The sequence below is a fragment of the Camellia sinensis genome, chromosome 6 (genome assembly GCF_055761805.1).
Source record: "Camellia sinensis isolate YWXY chromosome 6, ASM5576180v1, whole genome shotgun sequence".
Taxonomy (NCBI): Eukaryota; Viridiplantae; Streptophyta; class Magnoliopsida; order Ericales; family Theaceae; genus Camellia; species Camellia sinensis.
The window spans coordinates 124,525,668-124,546,309 of NC_138966.1; the positions used below are offsets into that span (position 1 = coordinate 124,525,668).

At 39.0% G+C, this 20,642-nt stretch overlaps 1 protein-coding gene and 1 long non-coding RNA gene across 3 annotated transcripts; both read left to right on the forward strand.

Moving 5' to 3' along the window:
* The first annotated feature begins 1,306 nt into the window (after nucleotides 1-1,306).
* On the forward strand, nucleotides 1,307-19,090 carry LOC114263651 (DNA ligase). Of its 2 annotated transcripts, none has more exons than XM_028204232.2 (9): nucleotides 1,307-3,638; nucleotides 10,467-10,572; nucleotides 14,857-15,167; nucleotides 15,421-15,526; nucleotides 15,614-15,973; nucleotides 16,072-16,148; nucleotides 16,245-16,369; nucleotides 17,659-17,898; nucleotides 18,778-19,090. In XM_028204232.2, exons 1-9 carry the CDS (start codon nucleotides 3,499-3,501, stop codon nucleotides 18,798-18,800), a joined length of 1,488 nt encoding a protein of 495 aa, XP_028060033.2. In that variant the 5' UTR covers nucleotides 1,307-3,498; the 3' UTR covers nucleotides 18,801-19,090. The 2 variants fall into 2 exon arrangements, with proteins under 2 accessions (XP_028060033.2, XP_028060035.2); XM_028204234.2 differs by having other exon boundaries at nucleotides 3,278-3,638; nucleotides 14,890-15,167.
* Nucleotides 7,373-10,045, forward strand: LOC145792129 (uncharacterized). Its single transcript, XR_014331276.1, has 2 exons — nucleotides 7,373-7,515; nucleotides 7,558-10,045. It is a non-coding gene; the product is annotated as an uncharacterized LOC145792129 (long non-coding RNA).
* Nucleotides 19,091-20,642: the final 1,552 nt, after the last annotated feature.

Sequence of the window (20,642 nt, forward strand, 5' to 3'; positions counted from 1 at the left end):
ACAGTGCAGGCTTTTTACGCCTCTTCCAGCATTTTCTGCTCGCCAACCAGTTGGAACTCGAGCGACACCACCTTTCGGCATTCCGCCTCCAGCTCCAACTTGGTCGCGAGCAGTTCAACATTGGCTTGATCGGCTGAGTACCCATGCACCATCGCCAACACTTGCATCTTCTTGGCTTTCTGGGCCTCTTCCAACGCTAGGGCACACACTTCGCGCGGTCTTCCTCCATCCAGCAGTTTCTCTCCTCAAACTTTCAAGTTGGGCCTTCGGCTCCTCCAACTTTACCTTCAGTGGCCCCATTTCGCCTTTGGCAGCCATCACCTTTCTCAATAGGGCTCCTACTAAGGCAGTGGCCTCCATTTGGACGGAACATAGACCGCTTAGCAGCTCAGCCTCAGTAAAACTGGCCACCGAGCTTACGGCTGCTTCTTCCACTACCCCGAAAAGGTGATCTGTAGCTGTCCTGGCTGGGCTTCCTTCTCCCTCCAGTCGCCCCGACGCTGTTGGCGTATGGTAGATGGCAGTCTTCAGCCTGACCCTCTCTTCTTAGGGCGTAGGAACCCCCTTGGGCTGCTGCTCCACCCCCTCCTCAGGGCCAGCTGACCCACTCTCCACTTACATCTTGGGGCCCACGGCACTCATGGGCTCTTCTCCCCCTTAGGCCCCTTGACGAGTCGCCTCACTCTCCATCCCCCTTGCTTCCCCCAACCCCACTTCGGGGGCCTTCTCCGCCGTTGCTTCCTTTCTCCTCTTCACGGTGGGCTCCTCCGTGCTCTCCCTCACCCTTTTTTTATTCTTCAAAGTCTCCATCTCCTTTTTGTTCCTCTCCTTCAGAGGATCCACTGGGGGCGGTCGTGGCTCAAAGCCCCCTAGATCCTTCTCCCCCAGTGGCTTCGGGCGCGATCGGATTCGCTCCCTGGCGATCAATTTTGGAGTAGGCCCAAGTTGTGCCTCATTGTACTTGTCCGCTCGGGCGAACAATCTCCTTTCCTCTTCCTCCTCTGCCTTCTTCTACGCCTCTAGCTCTTCCTTTGCTAGGTCCTCCCCGAATGGTTGCGATCCCAATTTCAGGGCAAACAACGTCGAAGGCAGGACCAGTTCATCCCACCTCAGCCCTTTTTTTTCCCTCCATTCCCTCACATTCTTCACTCGGTCTTCAGCCTCCCCGCCTAACTTAGGTTCGACTGATTTGGTAGGGACCTTCCACGTAGTGCCCGCCCCAGCCCCACCGTTCTCCATCACAAAGAACCATCTCGGTCTCCACCCCTTCACCGACGATGGAAGACCTGCCACCAGACCTCTCCCTGCCATCGCTTGCAATGTCACCCAGGTCTTCTGCTGACTGGAGGCCTTGTAGCAGGAGAAGAACTCCTCTACTGTCATCCCCGTCCCTCCGGTCACCTGCGGCCAATCACTCGCACACGCCATTACTATCTTCCAGGCGTTCGGCATCAGTTGCCCTGGCGCTACCTCTAGTTTACTTAGCACATCCACCACAACCTGAGGGAGGGGTAGCCTCAACCCTCCTCGCAATGCTTCTTCGTAGAGGCTAAATTCGCTCGGCCGCACATCTGATGCCCTTTCCGTGGTTGTAGGCAATCTTAGCCCTATCTCCGAGGGTATTTGGTACTTTTTCCTTATTCCCTCAAACTCCTTTGCTATCAGTACGGATCTATCCGGTTTGGTGTGCCAATGGTCTGGCTCCACCTGACTGATAGGCCTCGCGGTCGAGATTATTGTCCGGGGGCAAGCCCGCATCGCTTGACTCACTCCCTCCCCCCTACGCTCCGTACGATATTGTTCTGCCAAACCCACCGCATCGTCGTCGCCTAGTGGATCAACCCTTGTGTTTGTTGCTTCCTCTTGGGCCATCTCTCTTGTGTGTCTGCGAATAGCTTCGGATGCGGGCACAAGAAAATTCACAAAGTGTTGCAGGGGTGTATCGCTAGCAACAAAAGAGTTTACACTTGGAATATTTTGATTTTTTGCAAAAAGGTAGGTAAAACGAATAATACCAAAGGCCCACGGCTTGCCTGTATTCCAAGGGTCACAATTAATTTTCGCCAGTTTGAAAATTTTTAAAAATTCGCCAAAACTATCTTTTCAACACCCTATAATGACCTATCGTTTCACTTCTTGCCCAACGCCTAACCTCACCCACTACGAGATTCGGCCACGTGTACGACCACGATCCACTACCCCTTTTCCCTTTCCTGTCTATTCCACTTCACTTCAAATACGTACCACGCTGCCTCTCGAGCCCTGCGCCACATCACCCACCCTTCGCGGTCGACCCTCCTCGTGATCGGTCCCTCCACTCACCCACCTTTCGTGGTCGGCCCTCCTCATGATCGGTCCCTCCACTCGGCCACCCTTCGCGGTCGGCCCTCCTCATGATCGCTCATTCCACTCGGCCACCCTTCGCGGTCCGCCCTCCTTATGGTTGGTCACTCCTCTTGGTCGACCTTCACCCTGCCGGTCTCTCACAACCCTTATTTTCTTAATTATCCCCTTCATTGGACTAAAGCTACACTTGGAAATGGGGGACTACTGACATGAGTAAGTCCATAAAGATTATAGCCCACCATTTAGGGCTCAATACACAACTCAAATACTAAGGCGCAGCAGAACCAATGACATCAAGACACATGTCAAGAGAAGGGCAAGCCACATAAGCAAATGAAGATCTGCAAAGTTATTGCCACTGCACATCGCCATTAATGAAACCCCTTACAGCATTTATTGCGACAACTCCTCTCCGTCGAGACAGAACGGCTTCACCATGAACAAGGCAAGCTAGAGCATAGACTTTCGACCAAGGTGACAGGTCGGAAGGGATAACGAAATGATTACCAGAGGATATAAGCAAACGTCAAAGACAGGAAGAAGGTTAAGCTTTGCTATCTCTAATCTATTTACACATTCTACTTCTCTCTCTAACTTGCTCGTTGGAGGGTTCGCTGGGGGACTCCCCGTTCCCTGTTGAACTCTTGTGCAGGTTCCCCCGTGGGCTTGATCACTTGGACACCGGTTTGGGAAGTGTGGATCAGCCCGACCCGTTCAATCTGAACCCGTTGTATCATTATTTATGAAAATTGTTTTTACTTTTCTTAAAAAACAATCCATTAAAAAAAATACCTTTTAGTATTTTATAAATTTATGAAAAATATATTTGTAAAAATTGAATATAATATAAAAATGATAATAGTAATTTTTTATATTTTATTTTGAAATATTAAAATAAAAGCAAAAAATAAAAAATAAGGCCAAATGCCCGGATCCGTTTTACCAGGGCACGGACCCGTGTCCCTATTTGTCATCAGATGGACTCCTAATAAGAGAGAGCGAAAGGAGAGAGAGAGAGAGAGAGAAGAGAACACTCTGTCCTCTCTTCGGAGGTTTTAGGGTGTATTAAAGTCTCCTACTCACAGCACAGCACGGCACCGTCGCAGAGAGAGATTCGGTGGGTGGAGTTGGAATTTTTTTGGAGTACAAAAAATGGCGGAGGTGGAGGAGTCTCACGGTGGCTCCGCCGTCACAGAAGAGACCAAGGAGGTGGAGGCCAAGGAAGGCCATACGGAGTCCCAGATAAAGCTTGCCATGGTCTCTCGCGTTCGCCATTTCAAGGAGCAAGCCGAGTATTCTTCTCTCTCTCTCTCTCTCTTCAACTATTACGTAATTTCAATTCTCGATATATACATTCATATCAATGGATACATACACATGTTCAATCATATCAGTCCTTTTCTTTTTCGGTTTTCAATTTGCCCAGGGTTTTCATCTATTTTATCTCTGTCTTTATTTTTTATGTGTTTTTGTGTTAGTTTTGTTTAGGTTAAAGTTTTAATTTTTTGTACTCCGAGAACATTGAATTTTTGTGGGTTATGAGGCAGATACAGATCAAACAGAATTTTTCAATCAGTTTGGTATATTTCCGTAGATATAATTCGGAGTGTTTCTACATGTGTTCGAGAGAGAGAGAGTGATTGATTATTTGCAGCTGAGTTGTTTAAACCAAAATAGGGAAAACACCAAGCAAATCGGAAATGGTAGTTTTGGGTCAGAGATATTAGTATTAGAGTTCTGCAGCAAAGCTGTTTAAACCAATACAAATAAGTTTATTTGGATTGGGTATGGTAGAAAGAAAAAAAAAAATGTAGTTAGGATTTGGGAAATTAGTAGACAGACACTTGCTTTGTGCGAACCTTCCACATTAAAATGTGCATGCATAGGCCACAAGCCCTGGGCTTCTTTATGGTATGGCATGTTTACTGTACCCAAGCTGGTGATGACACGTAATTCAACTTTTATCAGAATTTCCTAGCACATTTCCTCAAGTATAACTATGGGTGAAGGATTACGTATTAAGTTTAAGTTCTCAAAAGTGGTGTGAAGAAGAAAACTTCTGATATTCATCAAAAAAAAAAAAAAAAAAGAAGAAGAAAACTTATGAAAAGTGATTTTGACTGTAGTGTGCCACGTGGAAGCTTCTATTTAGTGATACATGGCCCTTAAAGGGGTATACCACGTGAACTTGCATCTCAAACACTATTATTGTGTTGCAGATGATTGTCGAAAGATTGAATCTAATATGAGAGACTAAGCCCTATAGAACCCATCAAATCAATTATTTTTGAGGTTATTTTTCCAAAGAGACAAAACTTGCACCAATATATATAATCTGACATCATCTGTAGATGTGTGTTGTGTCTGTCATCTGCAGTTCCCTTTTCACATTGATGGTTGTTCCCTAATGATGTTGTACAAGCCCGAGATGTAGCCCTAGTGTTACAGACTTGCAGGTTAGCTGTGTTTTTTTTTCTTTGGACCTTGTAGCCTAGTAGTGGTTCTTTGCATCTAGGAGTACTACAAAGGTAAATAACATCATTTTAGTGGTCTTGATGATTGTTGTAGCTTATAGGAGAAATTCATGTTCCTGGGCCTAGTTGAAGCACCCACTCTCAAACTCTCTCTTTTTTTTTGGTTATCCCATTCTCACAGGGCCTAGAATTAAAATTCTCCACTTGTCCCCTACATATGTTTATGACCAACAAGGTTAAAAAGCTCAAAATGTACGCCATTTTGTCTTCATGTCTCGACCCTGAGATATTGGAGAACGGTGTGTGATATGCAATTTTGAGTGTTTTTTTTTTTTTTTTTTTTCGAGGACTACTTGTTTCCCATTGTACATTCTTCTTTCTCTTCCTTTTCTTTAATAAAATCGCACTTTCGCTTGTTGATAAAAAAATTTAATTTTTTTTGGGGATAAGTTTTGATCAAAAAAATTATTTAAGACTCATTCCTCTTCGTCTCTAGTTGAAGGTTTTCTAAATCTTTTCCTTAGTTTTGAGTGCCACAAATGAAGAACTAAGAAAAGTGTGGATAAAGTGGGTGTGTAGAATATGGAACAACTTCTTGACCCAAGTATGTCTTCTACCTTATGAGACATTGCAATCAAAGAATCCCAAGCAACTTTTTTCTCTCCTTCTAAGATGTATATTTATCCCACATCCCAAATTTTGTTACCAATTCCTTGTTATTTTTCAATTGTTTATTGGTTATAGCTTATGCTAGCATGGGTATATCCCTTGTTTGGATATTACCTTAAAACAATAAAGAATAAAATGGAAAAATATTTGCTCATGACCTCTAAGCTAAAAATCTTATGATCGCAACTATGCTTGTGAGTTTTAGGATACCACCAATTAACACTTTTTCAAATGATCTCCTCAAAACTCTCTTAACTAAATGAAAGGGGTCTTAAAAGAAGGCATCATTGCAATTATCTTGTAGTTAATCCTTACGGAAACTAATTAGTTTGGATCACTAATTTCTCCACCTTTCCTTTTCAAATTTGTTTAAATTGGAAGTTGCATCCATACTTGTCTAGAAATCACAACTCATAAAATTATTGCATTGTTTTGAAACAGTACTTTCCAACACCTATCGTTGTTGTCGGTTGAAACTTGAAACTCAAAAATATGTATTTGTCTAACCAATTTTTTTTCTTCTATACTTGTTTTAGAAAAATTTCCTTGTTAGTTGCTTCTTATTACCTACCGTAGTGCACTAGTGCTCAAAAGCTCTTTTAACATCTCTTTTCTACATAGAGTTATGTGCTTACGCACTCTTCTAGCATCATCCCACCAATCTCTTTATTTTTCTCTGTCATTGTTCAAATTTTGATTTTTCTCTGCTTTTGTATTGACCTCTAATAAATCTTTCTAGCTCCTATCAACCTCGTAAACTCACCTCTTGGTCTCACTCACCTCTCTTGAATGCTAAAAGTTTCATTGTTCCAATCTTATCCAATACTATTTGCTTATTTCCTTCCTAAAAACTTGCCAAGAACTAACTTTTTCCAAATTTAGATTCTTTGCAAAAGATTTTAACTTGGTTACCCATAACCACAAACGTATAAAAACTTTCACCGCATCCTCAAATTCCCAACAGACTTCCGTTCTTGAAGCCACATATCACAAAATGAATCCTTGAGTTCTAGCTCTCGAATGGAAAGTCCCTAGCTAAACAACCAGGAGGTTTTAAGTTTGAGTCCCTACTTAGCTTGGTATGTGAGGCTAGCAGGTGGTTGCATATAAAAGGGGTTTTACCCCTAGTCTCACTGGAGGTGGGGTTAGGGGAAAACCTGAGAAAGTCTTTTCTTTTAAAACACTCAAAAGAAAAAAGAAAAGAAAAGAAAAGAAGAAGACATATTACGTGAGTTGTTGGAGGGAGGGGGAGTGACTAGAGGGGTGGGGGAGGGTGGAGGGAATGAAAACTCTTTTTCAAACCAAGAGAAAACATTTTTTATTTTTTGTTTCCTAAAATGTTGGAAATTTTGAAAACTTTTACCATTTTTTGGAAAGTGAAAACAATTGCAAACTTGTTTTTCTTTCCAATTTTCATTGTGTTGAAAACAAAAACAGAAAACAAAATAAAAACGTTACCAAACAGTATTATGGAAAAGAAAAAAGTATCACCGTTTTGTCATTTTTATTTTCTTCTTTAACCAATTATTTTCCTTTGTAGAATAGCGTGTTCTTTTTTTTTTTTGGCTTTCTTGTTAATTGACTCTTATCATCTGTGCAAAGTCTTGGCAAACTTTATCCATTGTCTGCTAAAACGTTCAACGTTTGTCCTTAAAAAAGGATTGTATTGTGGTTTGTTGCTTGTTCAGTTATAATCTCAAGCTTTCTTGTTTCCAACTCCTCTTAGTCCTTTAAATTTGATTTATATCTTAATAAAAGATCTTTATCATCTAGATTTGCATTTTTATTTTTGGTTCTTTTTGTTGTATTAATCCTTTGCATTTGTCACTATTTTATATGTAGAAATTTAATGCATGAAGAGAAATAGAGAATTGTATTATTGATTGATGTTTGTAATTGTTGAATTATTGAATGCTACAATGATTCCTATATATAGAAGAGTAGGTGGTAGTAGGTGGTAGATGGAGTAGGTAAAGTGGAGGTGGTAGGTGGAGTAGGTGAAGTGGAGGTGGTAGTGGTGTAGTGGGTTTAGTGGAGTAGGTGAGGTGGTAGTGGTGTAGTGGGTTAGGTTTAGTGGAGTAGGTGAGGTGGTAGTGGTGTAGTGGGTTAGGTTTAGTGGGTGAAGTAGGTGATAGGTTTTAACAGCCCCCCGCAAACTCAAGGGGGATAGGAACTAACCAACTTGAGTTTGGAGAGAGTAACAAAACAAGAAAATACATAAAAAATAAAAGAGGATAGGAGACACTGTATGGTCGTGTCAGACCGTTGTAGAAGACCGATGTAGAAGACACTGGCTCGTGTCGGACCGATGTAGAAGACAGTTTATGGGGTCATGTCGGACCGTTGTAGAAGACAGTTTACGGAGTCTTGCTGGACCCTTGTAGAAACTAACCGGAATCAATGTCGGGACAGTTTACAGAGTCTTGTCGGACCCATAAAGGAGCTAACCGGAATCAATGTAGGGACAGTTTACAGAGTCTTGTCGGACCCATGAAGGAGCTAACCGGAATCAATGTCGGGACAGTTTACAGAGTCTTGTCGGACCCATGAAGGAGCTAACCGGAATCAATGTCGGGACAGTTTACAGAGTCTTGTCGGACCCCTAAAAAGTCGCACCCTCAAAAGGTGTGTCCAATCTTTCAAAAGGCGTGCCCAATCCATAAAAAAAACGTGCCATCAAAATGCGTGCCCAATCCATAAAAAGGCGTGCCATCAAAAGTTGCGCCCTCAAAAGGCGCGCCCACTTCATCAAAAGTCGTGCCCGACAGAAAGCGTCGAGCCATCAAAAGGTGAGCCGGAGATGCGGCGAGGCACGTGAGCGACAGAGCGGCGTGTCGGCCGCGTCGTCAGTGTCAATATAAACCAATGCGGAGGCGGAGGAAACCAAACCAGACTGAAACCTCTGAACTGGTCATTCTGAAACAATCTGTAAATACTCTGTATCCAACCCTTCTCGGAAACACTCAGCAACCCAAAAAAACATGGCCTCTTCTTCCCGTTCAGCTACCCAGAATATGGCCTCTTCATCCCGTGGTCTACTCACTCTCTTTCCCGACCTCAATGAGTCAACAAGAGAGAGAACTGGTGCGGTGGCCAGTGAACCTCAACCAAACACCTCTGTGTTTGCTCCGTTGAACTTTCCGATGCGGTCGGTGGAGCAAAAAATGGCGGTGCAAACTGATATTGAGGCCAATCAGTATACTCTGAAGTCATGTGTGGAAACCATGACTGCGGTCACAAACTTGTCGCACCGGCTGCAGAGCAGGACAAATGAGGTGCAACAGTTAAACTCCCAGCTGGCTCTGCTCCAACGCATGTATAAGGATGCGCGAGCAGAGATAAGTGTGCTAAAGGCAGAAAACAAGGAGCTGAAGCAGAAGGCCACCGTGATGTTCCGATTCGGAGGTCCACCATATGCTGTAGTGGAGGAGCAGGGAGGAGTGAACGTGCTCGACGGCGTGGAAAACACGGAGGCAGCACCATCAAGGGCCGCCCAGGACGGAGGCAAGAAGAAAAGACCGGCGGCATAGGTGAAGAAGTGAGGGCGGTGGGTGGCCGACTGCAGAAAAGAAAACAAATCTGTGGGTGTTGTTTGTTGTTTTTTTGTTTCTTTTTTTTTGTTTTTTTTTTTTTGTTTTTTTTTTTTTGGTGTAAAATTGTGATCGGGGTTGATCCCTGAAATGAATAAAGCAAGTGTGTTTGGCAAACTCGAATGGTAGGTGTGGTAATGCAGAAAAATCAACTGGAATGAATTTTTTTTTTTTTTTTTTTGTGAAAAATAATAATAATAATAATAATATTGGTATCATGGAGTGGGCGGTGGTACAAAAATATTGTGTAGAAAAAGAGGAAAGATGAGAGAGAGAGAGAGAGAGATTGGTGGCCATAGTTCTGATTGAAGTCAGCTAGTCCAAGATAATCATCAAACTGCCACTGTGGAATACTTCCAGCTGTGGATCCTCCAGCCAATGGCAACTTACTTGGTTGAAAATCCCCAACCCCAGCAACTTGGACAGGTGATACTTTGTTATACTGACCAGTCAACAGCATTGGGGTACCCTTTCTAGACACAGAACGAGTTTCTGTTTCTGAGATTTTCTCACTAGATTGTGCCTTCCCTGAGGAAGCAGACACACCAGGTTCAGTGGGTTCAAGCCCTACTTTCACTCCTGTAAGTAGAAATCTCCGATGACCAGGCACAAAGGTATTTGCTGTGTGTATGGCAACATCACATTTCCGACACAGTAAAGCTCTATCCTCGAGACAAAAGAAATAGCCAACTGTCTCCTGACAGATGTCACATTTGGGCATGGGAGAGGAAGAAGCAGAGAGAGAAACCCTGGTTCAGATGAGATCTATCAATAGTGGTGAGAGAGAGGTATGTGTTGGAGGTTTCAATTGGTTGAGGTCTGGCGGGCGGTTAAGGCAAAGTTGCCGCCCGCCAGAAGGCGAAGAGCACCAAGAGCTTAACCTATAGCTCTGATACCATGTAGAAATTTAATGTATAAAGAGAAATAGAGAATTGTATTATTGATTGATGTTTGTAATTGTTGAATTATTGAATGCTACAATGATTCCTATATATAGAAGAGTAGGTGGTAGTAGGTGGTAGATGGAGTAGGTAAAGTGGAGGTGGTAGGTGGAGTAGGTGAAGTGGAGGTGGTAGTGGTGTAGTGGGTTTAGTGGAGTAGGTGAGGTGGTAGTGGTGTAGTGGGTTAGGTTTAGTGGAGTAGGTGAGGTGGTAGTGGTGTAGTGGGTTAGGTTTAGTGGGTGAAGTAGGTTATAGGTTTTAACATTATATGAAGAATTGTTATTTGTACATTATATATATATATATATGTATATTTTCATGATCTTGAGTCAGCTCATGTAATTTTCTATGCTTTGACCAATCATTTGTTGATAGAGTGAAGGCTCTAAGTATGTCTGTATTTACTGAAATACTGTTTAATTATTTTGGTTTGTTTCTGGATGCAGTTCCTTGACTTTTGAGGGTGTTCGGAGGTTATTAGAGAAGGACTTGGGATTAGAGACTTATGCATTGGATGTACATAAGAGATTTATCAAGCAATGTTTGTTGGAGGTACTTCCCTGGAGTTAAGAACTTGTCTGCATTTTATGTGAATAACACGTGCATTTCATGAGTTGGATTGTGTTTGTAGTTGCTTTGTTTAAACTTGTTCACATAGTTTCTTCAAATAGCTGTATGAAAATTGCAACTTGAGTCACTTATTTGGGAGTGTAGTTCATCAGCCACTGAGGTGTCCCTTCATGGATACATTGTATGATCTATGTTCCCTCTAAATCTTTATTTGTCAATTCCAGGTCAATCATATCAGACATTTGATGTAGTGAAGTGGGGAATCCACTCAGATCAAGGGTGGACGTTGCAAAATCTGATTTTAAAATAGGGTTCTGTGGCTTAAATATCACTTGCTATGGGGCTAAGACCAGTCCTTCATATGAAGAGAAAAGAAGAGTAACAAAAAAGAAAAAAAAAAGACTATCTGAATTTTATTCACCAATTCTTTCCTAGAAATCTTCATTACATGTGTATATAAATAGTTATACTAAACTTGGTCTCCATGCAAGATATATTAAGAAACTTTCTTTAATTTCTAATTACTTCACAACTAACTAACTTCACCCTCAGTTGGGTAGTGGAGCATTTTGTTGTTTCAGGTTCCTTCCATTGCCTTTTCTCTGAGTATTAAGTGACATTTACCGAATTCCAAAGAGTTGATGAATCTTGATTACTTGCACAATTGTAAACATTTAGCATTTATGTTGATTGTTTGATTTGGCTGACTGAAAAATCAGGGCTAGTTTAGAAGCATGATATGCAAACAGTGGTAAAGAAAGCAATTGACTTTTTTATCCCCTTTATCAACCACCCATCCAAGAGCATTTGGCTTCAGAATACTGATACTTCTGCTCTTCATTAGGATATTTTACAGTGGGTAGTAAAAAGCTACCATTTCAGTTTACTCATTCCTAGCTTCTTGTGCTTAAAGTAAAATTATTATTGTTTTCATATTGTTAAGTATAAAATTATTATTGTTTTCATATTGTTAAGTATCGGTTTTGCAAGGATGTGATTGAATATATATGAAGACTGCGTTGTGACGTTTAACTTTAATGCTTGCAGCCTTGTTGATGGGGAATGTGTGCACACTAATTTTGGCATATCCTAAGTACATAGTTTATCTGATATTTCTAACCTAATTTTATCCTGTGAAATAATATGACTCCATCTCATTATACTTATCATATTCAACTTAATCCAACAATTAAAAATAACCTTAAATCTTAAATAGTTATGTCATAGTAAGATGGCAAGATGGACCCATGTAATTTTAGTATGGGATTCAAATACTATTTATATTTATTCATTTTTAAATATAGTTTAATTAGGAGTTTTATTTGTATTTGGTAACGTTTATGTTTGTAGTTTTTTTTGTTTAAATTTACAAAAATTTTGAAAATTGTAAACAAAAACTCATTTGATGTCTATTTTTGTTTTCTAAAACTTGTAAATAGTTCACAAAAATTACTAAATTCTTGTAACCACAAAAAAGTTGGCCCCTTTGGGCTCCACCCACCTCTCATTACAACCACCAGTCACCACCTGCAGCCACCCCCACCTCTGAGCACCGTCGTTGGTGACCTCATAGACAACCACATCTGGCTAGTTGTCTTTGAAATCAAGTGGCACACTCAGTAAAAACTTCCTCATTCATAAGGTTTTTTCTGCCAGAAAATGAGGTTGCAACTTGACCAAAAGGATTCCAGGAATCAATAGCAATCAAAATCTCTGAGTGACAAAGTAATACATGACTGAAGAGAACTCCTAAAATGCAAAACACCATCTGGTGATCAATCCAAGAACATACCCACTAGGGGGCACGCAGTCTTTATGTTCATATCTTGTCCTCAAGCTTGTGTACTGTTTCTTCTTGGCTATTTAAGCTCACAGTTCAGACTGCACAAATAAAATTATGGTAGTTATGTTTTTCTGCTGGCAACTGATGGTACGGTAGTTAAGTGCTTTTCAAAATGCATAATTAGTTACAAAAAATATAAAATTAAAGATAGTTAGTTACAACGTGAAAATAAGCACTTGAATAGGGCCTGAATTTTTAGCTAGAGAAACTTGACATATCACTTGCCACTGAAAATGCTTAGTAGAAGGTGATTCTGAAATTAAATTTAAGTGACAAGTTCATTGTTAAATATAATTTTACTGAACAAGCTCTAAAATTTTCAGTTTTATTAAACAATCTCAGTCTCTTACCTGTAGTTGGCATCCCCAGCAGTTTGGCATCAATTTCTAGAGGTTGATGTCAGTTTGAAGTCTGGTCAGGAAATAATCTGATTGCTTCAGAGGCTGTTTTGACTATTTATAATTTAATTTGTTTGCATGGGGGAAGAAGATGCTTCTCAATTGGTATTGTATGTGTGGGAAGATGTAGGAAACTTTTAGTCAATTGTTATCACACAGTATGGCTGTCAGAGACCTGTGGAATTTGATTATCTTTATCTTTGGAAATCATTGGGCCTTCCCTATTTTGTTATTTAATAAAATGCCCTACTTGGCTATTACTTAAAGCTGTTATAGCGTGTTCTACCCAGAAAAGGGCCAAGCCAATTTGGGCCCCTCTTTACCTTGTGTGGAGGATATGGAGGGAGAGAAATAGGTGGACCATTGAAAAGCTTGAGATGCCAACATGTAGAGGCAAGAGTGTTTTGCTCTATTCCCTTAATTTTTGGTTTAAGGGGGTTGCTCAAATTTTTTATTTTTTTGTTTTGTTCTAAATTTTGAGGTGATTTAAGTTTTGGATGGGAGCTTTGTTTTTGTGCATCTGCTGTATTGTTTCCATGATCATGGATTGTGTCCCTTTTGTGTCTCTACTCTAGATAATTGGAATTAATGTTTTTTGTTTACCATTTGAAAAAAGCATGCACTTAACCAGCCTAGTTAATGGTGGTAAACTTGACGCATATAGTTAGAGAGTATGAGGCACTATTTATGATGACATTGATTTTGACTTGGCTTAGTAACAAACCAATTCCTCTCTCAAGTTAATGGTTTTTATTGAAGATTGGAGGCTTATAATCTTTTTCTATGAGGGAAACATTCTTTTATTTTAGCACAGGCCCTTGACTCTATTGCTAATGTTGGATTGACTACCAAAACATAGCATGGGGTCATGAACCTTGTAAGCAACCATAAAGTGTGTATGCCCTGACTTCAAATAATATTCCATCCAAAGCTTTGCAATTCATTGATTTTAGAGAATAATTTAGGGCAAGTTTGGGATCTTTCAAAAAAGATAAAAAGACAAAAAGTTACAAAAAAAGTTAAAAAGTTATCACTATTCACTAAAAAAAATTATTTTTATACAAAAAAACGGTACAAACAGCACTGACGCGAGTTGCCTGGTGCAGACTTTGAGAACAAGTTACATAGGTGGAGGCAAGTTTAAGAATGGTGCTGTGCGGCCTGTGGGGGCCATCACGGGTCTCGTTCTGATAATTTGAATCGTTCAATGTGTAGAACTCGTCGAGTACTATATGCCTTTAAAAAATCACGTTGATCGGATATCACTAACTATATGATCAAATCAGTTTTGTATAAAAAGTGGGTGGTGTTATAATTAACAGTTGACAAAAAAGCTAACACGATCAAATAGCTATCAATATCCGATCAGCATGATTTTTTACGAGCATATAGTATTCGACTAGTTCTACACATTGACCGGTTCCGATTAGTAAAACGGGACCCGTGGTGGGTCCTACAGGCCGAACAACACCGTCAGATTCAAGCCTGAAAAGGAGACAATTATTTCTCATCCCCTCACCAGCACACCACACTGCCAACTGTACGGCCTACCCCTATTAACTTCTCTACACACTTATTTATACAATTTTTTAATGCACATTTTTTCGTAAAAAGTCAAAAAGTTAACCCAAACATTCATATTTTTTTCCTCAACTTTTTAGTCCAAAAAGACAAAAAATATATTTATTTAGGACACCCCAAACAACCCCTAGTCATTAATCATTTTATCATCCCGGAAAGTTTATTTGCTGGAATTTATTGATTAAGATGAATCTTCTGTGTAACTTTAGAAATTACGGTGACTCTTGATTTTGCTTATTTTTTGTCTTTAATGTTTTAGGAAGTTGAAGCCTTTGACACAATTCTTCCTTTTCTTCTAGATCCTTTATTATTTTGATGCAGCCGAATGTGAAAATTTACTACTTTGGTACTTTTTAAATATAAATGGTTCTATAATTATTTCTTCATTTTTTATGAAAATTATGAGCAATTTATTTAATGTTTATTTCTTGATCTACATTCTAGTGTTTGAATGTCGATGGTGACAATGGGTCTAAGAGTTTAGCTGAGACGGTGGAGAAAAATGATGCTTCAAGTAAAGGAGAAGTGGCAAAGTCACCTGAAAAAGAGGAAATGAAGAAAGATGTGGAGGAATCTAGCTCTGAAGACGAAGATAAAATGGAAGACTCTCCAGTAATGGGCCTTCTAACAGAACATAAAAAAAGCAAAGTTCAAACTAAGGAAACTCGAGCCGTTGAAAAGAAAGAAGTTCCAAGTGAGGGCACAATAAAAGAGGCTGTTAAAAAAAGAGCTTCTTACCTAAAAGCTAATTCTGAGTATGTTATCATTCTTTGAATTAGTTATACTATTAGTTATTTGTATTGTTATTGTTGTTGTGGTGGTGGCTATTATTTTTATTGCTGCTGCTCCTGTTGTTGCTTCAGTTTTACTTATATGTCACTATACTTCCGTATTCATCATCTTTTTCAATTATGTAAGTTTCCTATGAAATTCTTAGTTGTGTGGTTCTGGTCAATGAAACAAGTTTGTTTTTTATTTGTTTGTTTTTTGAATTCTTTTTTTCCCCAGTAAAATTACGATGGCTGGAGTTCGTCAACTTCTGGAGGAAGACCTTGAGCTTGAGAAAAATACTCTTTATCCCTTCAAGAAGTTTATAAGTGAGCAAGTAGATGAGGTGAGTGAAACTTGTTCATGACATGTTCTTTGTGGTTGAAATGGCATGTAAAATAACCTTGTGTTGATTTACTTTGTTGTCTATTAGGTATTAAAATCCCTTAAAGTTTCTGAACCTGCAAGTGATGTGAAGAAGAAAACTTCTGAGAAAAAAATTCTTAGCAAAGCATCAAAAAAGGTCAGCAGTGGAGGAAGTTCTGATTCGTTAGATGGCAAAAGTGAGGAGATAGAAGATGAAGTAAAATCAAAAAAGAAAGTTGCCCCCAAAAGAAAAATTCAGAAATCTGAAGAGCCCAGGAAGGCTAAAAGACCTGCAAAGGAGACCAAGGTGTCTAGCAAGAAGCAGATCAAGCTAGCAGAAACATCAGAGGAAAATAATGATGCAGAAGCTGGTGGAAATGCATCTGAAGATGATCAATCTCAATCCTCTGCTGAAAAACCTGTGAAGGTTATATTTTTTTTTTATTCTATTTCCCTTTTTCTGTTCTAAATATTGTGTTTGCCACAATTTGGTTGCCCGAATTTCATCTTCTTCGTGAAATGCAGAAGAAAGAAGTAGCAGCTCCTGCATATGGGAAACGTGTGGAACATCTAAAATCAATAATCAAATCTTGTGGGATGAGGTTTTTCTTTGACTAGCCATTTATTAGCTTGGGCCTTTTGACACTTTTTCAATGTTGATGTCTTAACATTATTTTTTTTAAAACTATATTTTACAGTGTTCCTCCAGTAGTTTATAAGAGAGCCAAGCAGGTATCTGAGAATAAACGCGAGGCCTTTGTAGTAAAAGAGCTAGAGGAGATACTCTCAAGAGAGGGATTGTCCAAAGATCCTTCTGAGAAAGGTGAGCATTCCAATGACATTTGTGTTGGTAATGATCTCTGGTACTTATTGCTATGAATGTTGATTAGAGAAAACCAATTCGCTAGTTAAGGAGGTTAAGATGAGTACAGAAACTTCAAATCTTTTGTTTTGGTCTGTGGTGGGATCTCTTTGCCTTCCTGACCCTGGACCTATTTGAGCAAGGCAACAAAACGAAGCGGTAGTTTTAGTGGGATATAGGATGGGGAATTCAATGTCCATCCCAACGTTTAAGTCTTGTTTTGAATTGTTTGTTCATGACCTGAAATAGAGTTAAAATACATGGAAAACCCATAGGTCAAATTCCCCTTATAGAATAAGTTCGATATGAAATGGATGCTACTTCTGATCAAGTGACTGTGGCCTAAATGATATTCAACTTGTGAATATGAGGATCGATGTGAAAAACATAGTGAACAATTTGATTATTGAGTGGACTTGGGGTGAATCCTAGGAGTCCCTTGTTTTTTTTTTTATGATAACCAAAGCTTGTTATTTGTTAGAATCCAGACCATGAATTTTTTACACGTCCATAATAGCATTGATGAGAAACTAATTCACGCGACTTGGAAGTTTTTGACATGGAAGAGATTCTTTGTTTTATGAAGATACATTATATTGAGAGGAATGAGAAATTAGGATTTATATTCCTGACCCAAAAGATTGCGCATACGATTCTATGAATAGTAAATCAAGGTCTGTTTTCAAGTTTGAGCATCAGTGTGTGAAGCAGGCCATTAACTTAGATGAGACTGATCATAAAACCATAAAAAATTGACTTGGGTAAACTAGGTAATAAGCCCGATTCCGCATTGTAGCTCACTCCTATACAACCTTCTTTTAATTAAGGACATTTTCTTTTATAGACGAAAAAGTCATTCACATGAGTATGTATGATGGACAACCTATTTTGTTTCAAATAGAATGCACAATGTTCTTCTGAAAAAGAATTGAAAACTAGAGAGGATTTGAAATTTGCAGAAGCTAAAAATTCTTTATTTTTTCCTTTTTCTTTTCATATTTCTTGTAAATAATGATAGTTATTAAATTAGAATTCCGTGATGTCTTCTCTTCTTGATTATGCACTCTTGCCTTGAACTTGAGTAATTTAGATTGGGTTATTATTTTTTATTGAGTAATAGTTTGATAGTTGACCATGTGCCACTTGAATTACTTCTCATCCTAGAATCGCTGATTCAGTTTTAGGGTCTAATCCAATCTGATTCTTTTCATGTTACATAATGAGTGATGCCGTGTGATTTTTATACTCAGAAATCAAAGAAGTCAAAAAGAGAAAGGACAGAGCAAAAGAACTTGAAGGCATTGACATGAGCAACATTGTCTCAAGTACACGCAGAAGGTCTACAACTAGTTTTGTACCTCCTCCAAAACCCAAAATACCTGTTGAAACTGAAGGCAATGATGCAGAAGATACTGATAGCAGTAGTGATGAAGATGATGCTGATGATGTTGAAGATGGTGATGACAGCCAGAGCGAAGAGTTGAACGAAGGTAAAAATACAAACCAAGTTATCTTGGACATTGGTAACCATACATTGATCTTGTTTGTTGCAGCGTATAGTTTCTTTCATTCTTTTTATTTTATTTGTTTATGTATATTTTGGAAATGTATACCAAAGTGAGTATGCTTGGTGCAGCTTATTGTAAGCTGCTAATTAGAAAACTGATGCCAAAAGCAACCCTCACTCAGCTCCCAGCTTCTAGATAATCAGTTTTTTTTCCAACTTATTTAAGCTATTTTTGCTGCTTAATAAGGTGTAAGTAGAAGTTGTACCAAATAGTCTGGTATAGACTTCCCTAATAAAAAAGCTATAAGCAGCTCATATAACCAAACAGCTCTAGTATTTGATGTATCTTCTGTTTACTTGCTTATGAGACTAAAATAACATAAATAAGTTGAAAAAAACTGATTGTCAGCTTGAGAAAGGCTACACCAAACAGGCCATCACACCATATGGACACAATAAGAGTATCCCAGTCTTTATAGGGTGCTTGGCTTCCATTGGGAATCAAATGGTTGAATTTGTTTTCCTTAGCATTTCAGTGCATGCAATTTTTTTAGGTTGAATGTATGTCCTCTCTAAGTTATTGAAAACAATAATTGGTGAAAAAGCAGTTCACATAATTTCCTATTGCATATCATTATGTACTCTTTTAGAAATCAAGGATGAAGTTATTTATTTATGTGTGATATTTACATCATCTTTCCTTATTCTCTCAGTTCACTGGTACATTTGTTTGGGTTCACTGCAATATGTTGTGTGTGCTCTTGGTTTGATTATTCCTCAGGATGCATGATTTTAGCTACTATTTCAGACCCAAAAAAAAAAAAAAAAAAACAAAAGATGACGTTTTCCCATTTATTTGCAGATGATGACGAGGACAGCGATTAAATTTGCAGAATCTGTTTTGACAGATGACTGTAAAAAGAGGCCTCCGCTAGGTACAATTATGTACTTTGTGTAATTGTGTTCTCGCGCATGCGGGCGGTTTTTTTATTATTTTTCCTTAAATGAGTGGGGATTGGTGGTATGTGATAGTATCATACTCTCAGCTTTACCTACTAGGGTTTTAATCTATTCAGTTTAGGACTCAAAAAACTAGTGTCAGTAATCAGTTGGAGTCTGTAGGCACAATTATCTCTGTTTGGTTATATTATATATGTGATGATGTGACTAAGAAATGTGGATACTCTTGAGTAGTTTTTGTTTTTGTTTGTGTTTGTGTTTGTGTTTGTGCTTTTGTTTTTGTTTTTGTTTTTAAATAAAAATTACAGTGGTATATATCAAACAGTGGGGATTGGTTATGCCTTTTAATGTGCATCAATGAAAACTTTCTTAAATGCATAATCTTCCATTGGATGGATTAGTCATTTTCCTTTTATTTTTCTTTCCCCTTATCCTCATATATGTGCATATGTATTTGTATGTATATGTATATATTCTTCCCCAGTTGGTCTCAGATCTTTGTGCCTTTGGGTTTGATTTGAGTCGTTGTAATTCAGGAGGGGACACGGCTTGAGAAACTTCTGAAGTGTCCAACTAAGTGGGTTGAGCCACCTGTCCGTAAGCTTAGTGGAACTGAGTTCTGCTGAACTGACTCCTCTCTTAAAGTTGTCTCAACTCTCACATCCCCATCCTAACCATCTTTCCAGATGGCTCCTCACCACCCATTCTCCCACAACACTAAGCGAACTTTGTTATTTTCATTTATTTTGTCTTAGACTGATGATTGACAGCAAAATCTCAAAAACAGGGAAATGATTGACCAGATTTTTGTCTTCTTCGACCTAAAAAAGAGGAGGGGGGGGGGGGGGGGTGGTGGTGGGGTGGAAATCATAACAATTATTACATGAGAGACAAAGTTCTTTTGTCTTTATACACCCGGGGGGGGGGGGGGGGACTGTACGTGTGCACAACCCAAAAAGAAAAAGAAAAAAGAAAGAAGTGGAAAAACCCATGCATACACAACCTAGACACCCTAGAAAATGTACAAGTTGGACCACTATTTGATTCTTATAACAGGGGACAATGTTTCTCTCAATCGACTAGGCCCTTTACCCAGTGGTAGTCCCAAGAATCCTGGGTAGTGTTGATCTTGATTAGTCACTTGATTTGAATTTTTAGAGTAAGGGAATTTTGGTATTTTACAATTATATTGTGTTTTAATATTATGTATTTATTGTTGAAACGTTGCCCCTCTATGTTGTTTTGTAACTCTTTTCAAATTATAATGAAATAACAATGACGATAGACTTTATGGGATGAACTGTGTAAATCTTTGTGCTCTTGTGTACTTGATTTATACTTTTGTTTTATTCCTTTGGTTTCTCACCATCCTAATTAAGTGTCAACAGCATTTTGTTGTGTGAGGACTTTAGTATACATACAAACACATAAAAAGTACACAAAAAAATGCACATATAGGGTTCGTTTGGCAAGCAAGATTGGGCTAAAATAGCCACAAAAGACAAAATAGGCTATTTTAGCCACAACAAACAAAACATCACATCCAACCCATAATCATTACACTCTTCTCTCACAAAAAAAGTCAAAAAAGCCAAAAAGTCAAAAAGTTCTTCCCAAACCAAGCTTTTTAGCTCAGGCTAAAATAGCCAAAAAAGTCAAAAAGCCAAAAAGTCAACCCACTTCCCAAACGGAGGCATAATGAAATGTGTGGCTTTCATATTTATTTTAAATGTTGACTAACACGACACTAAATTTCAATTCATAGCA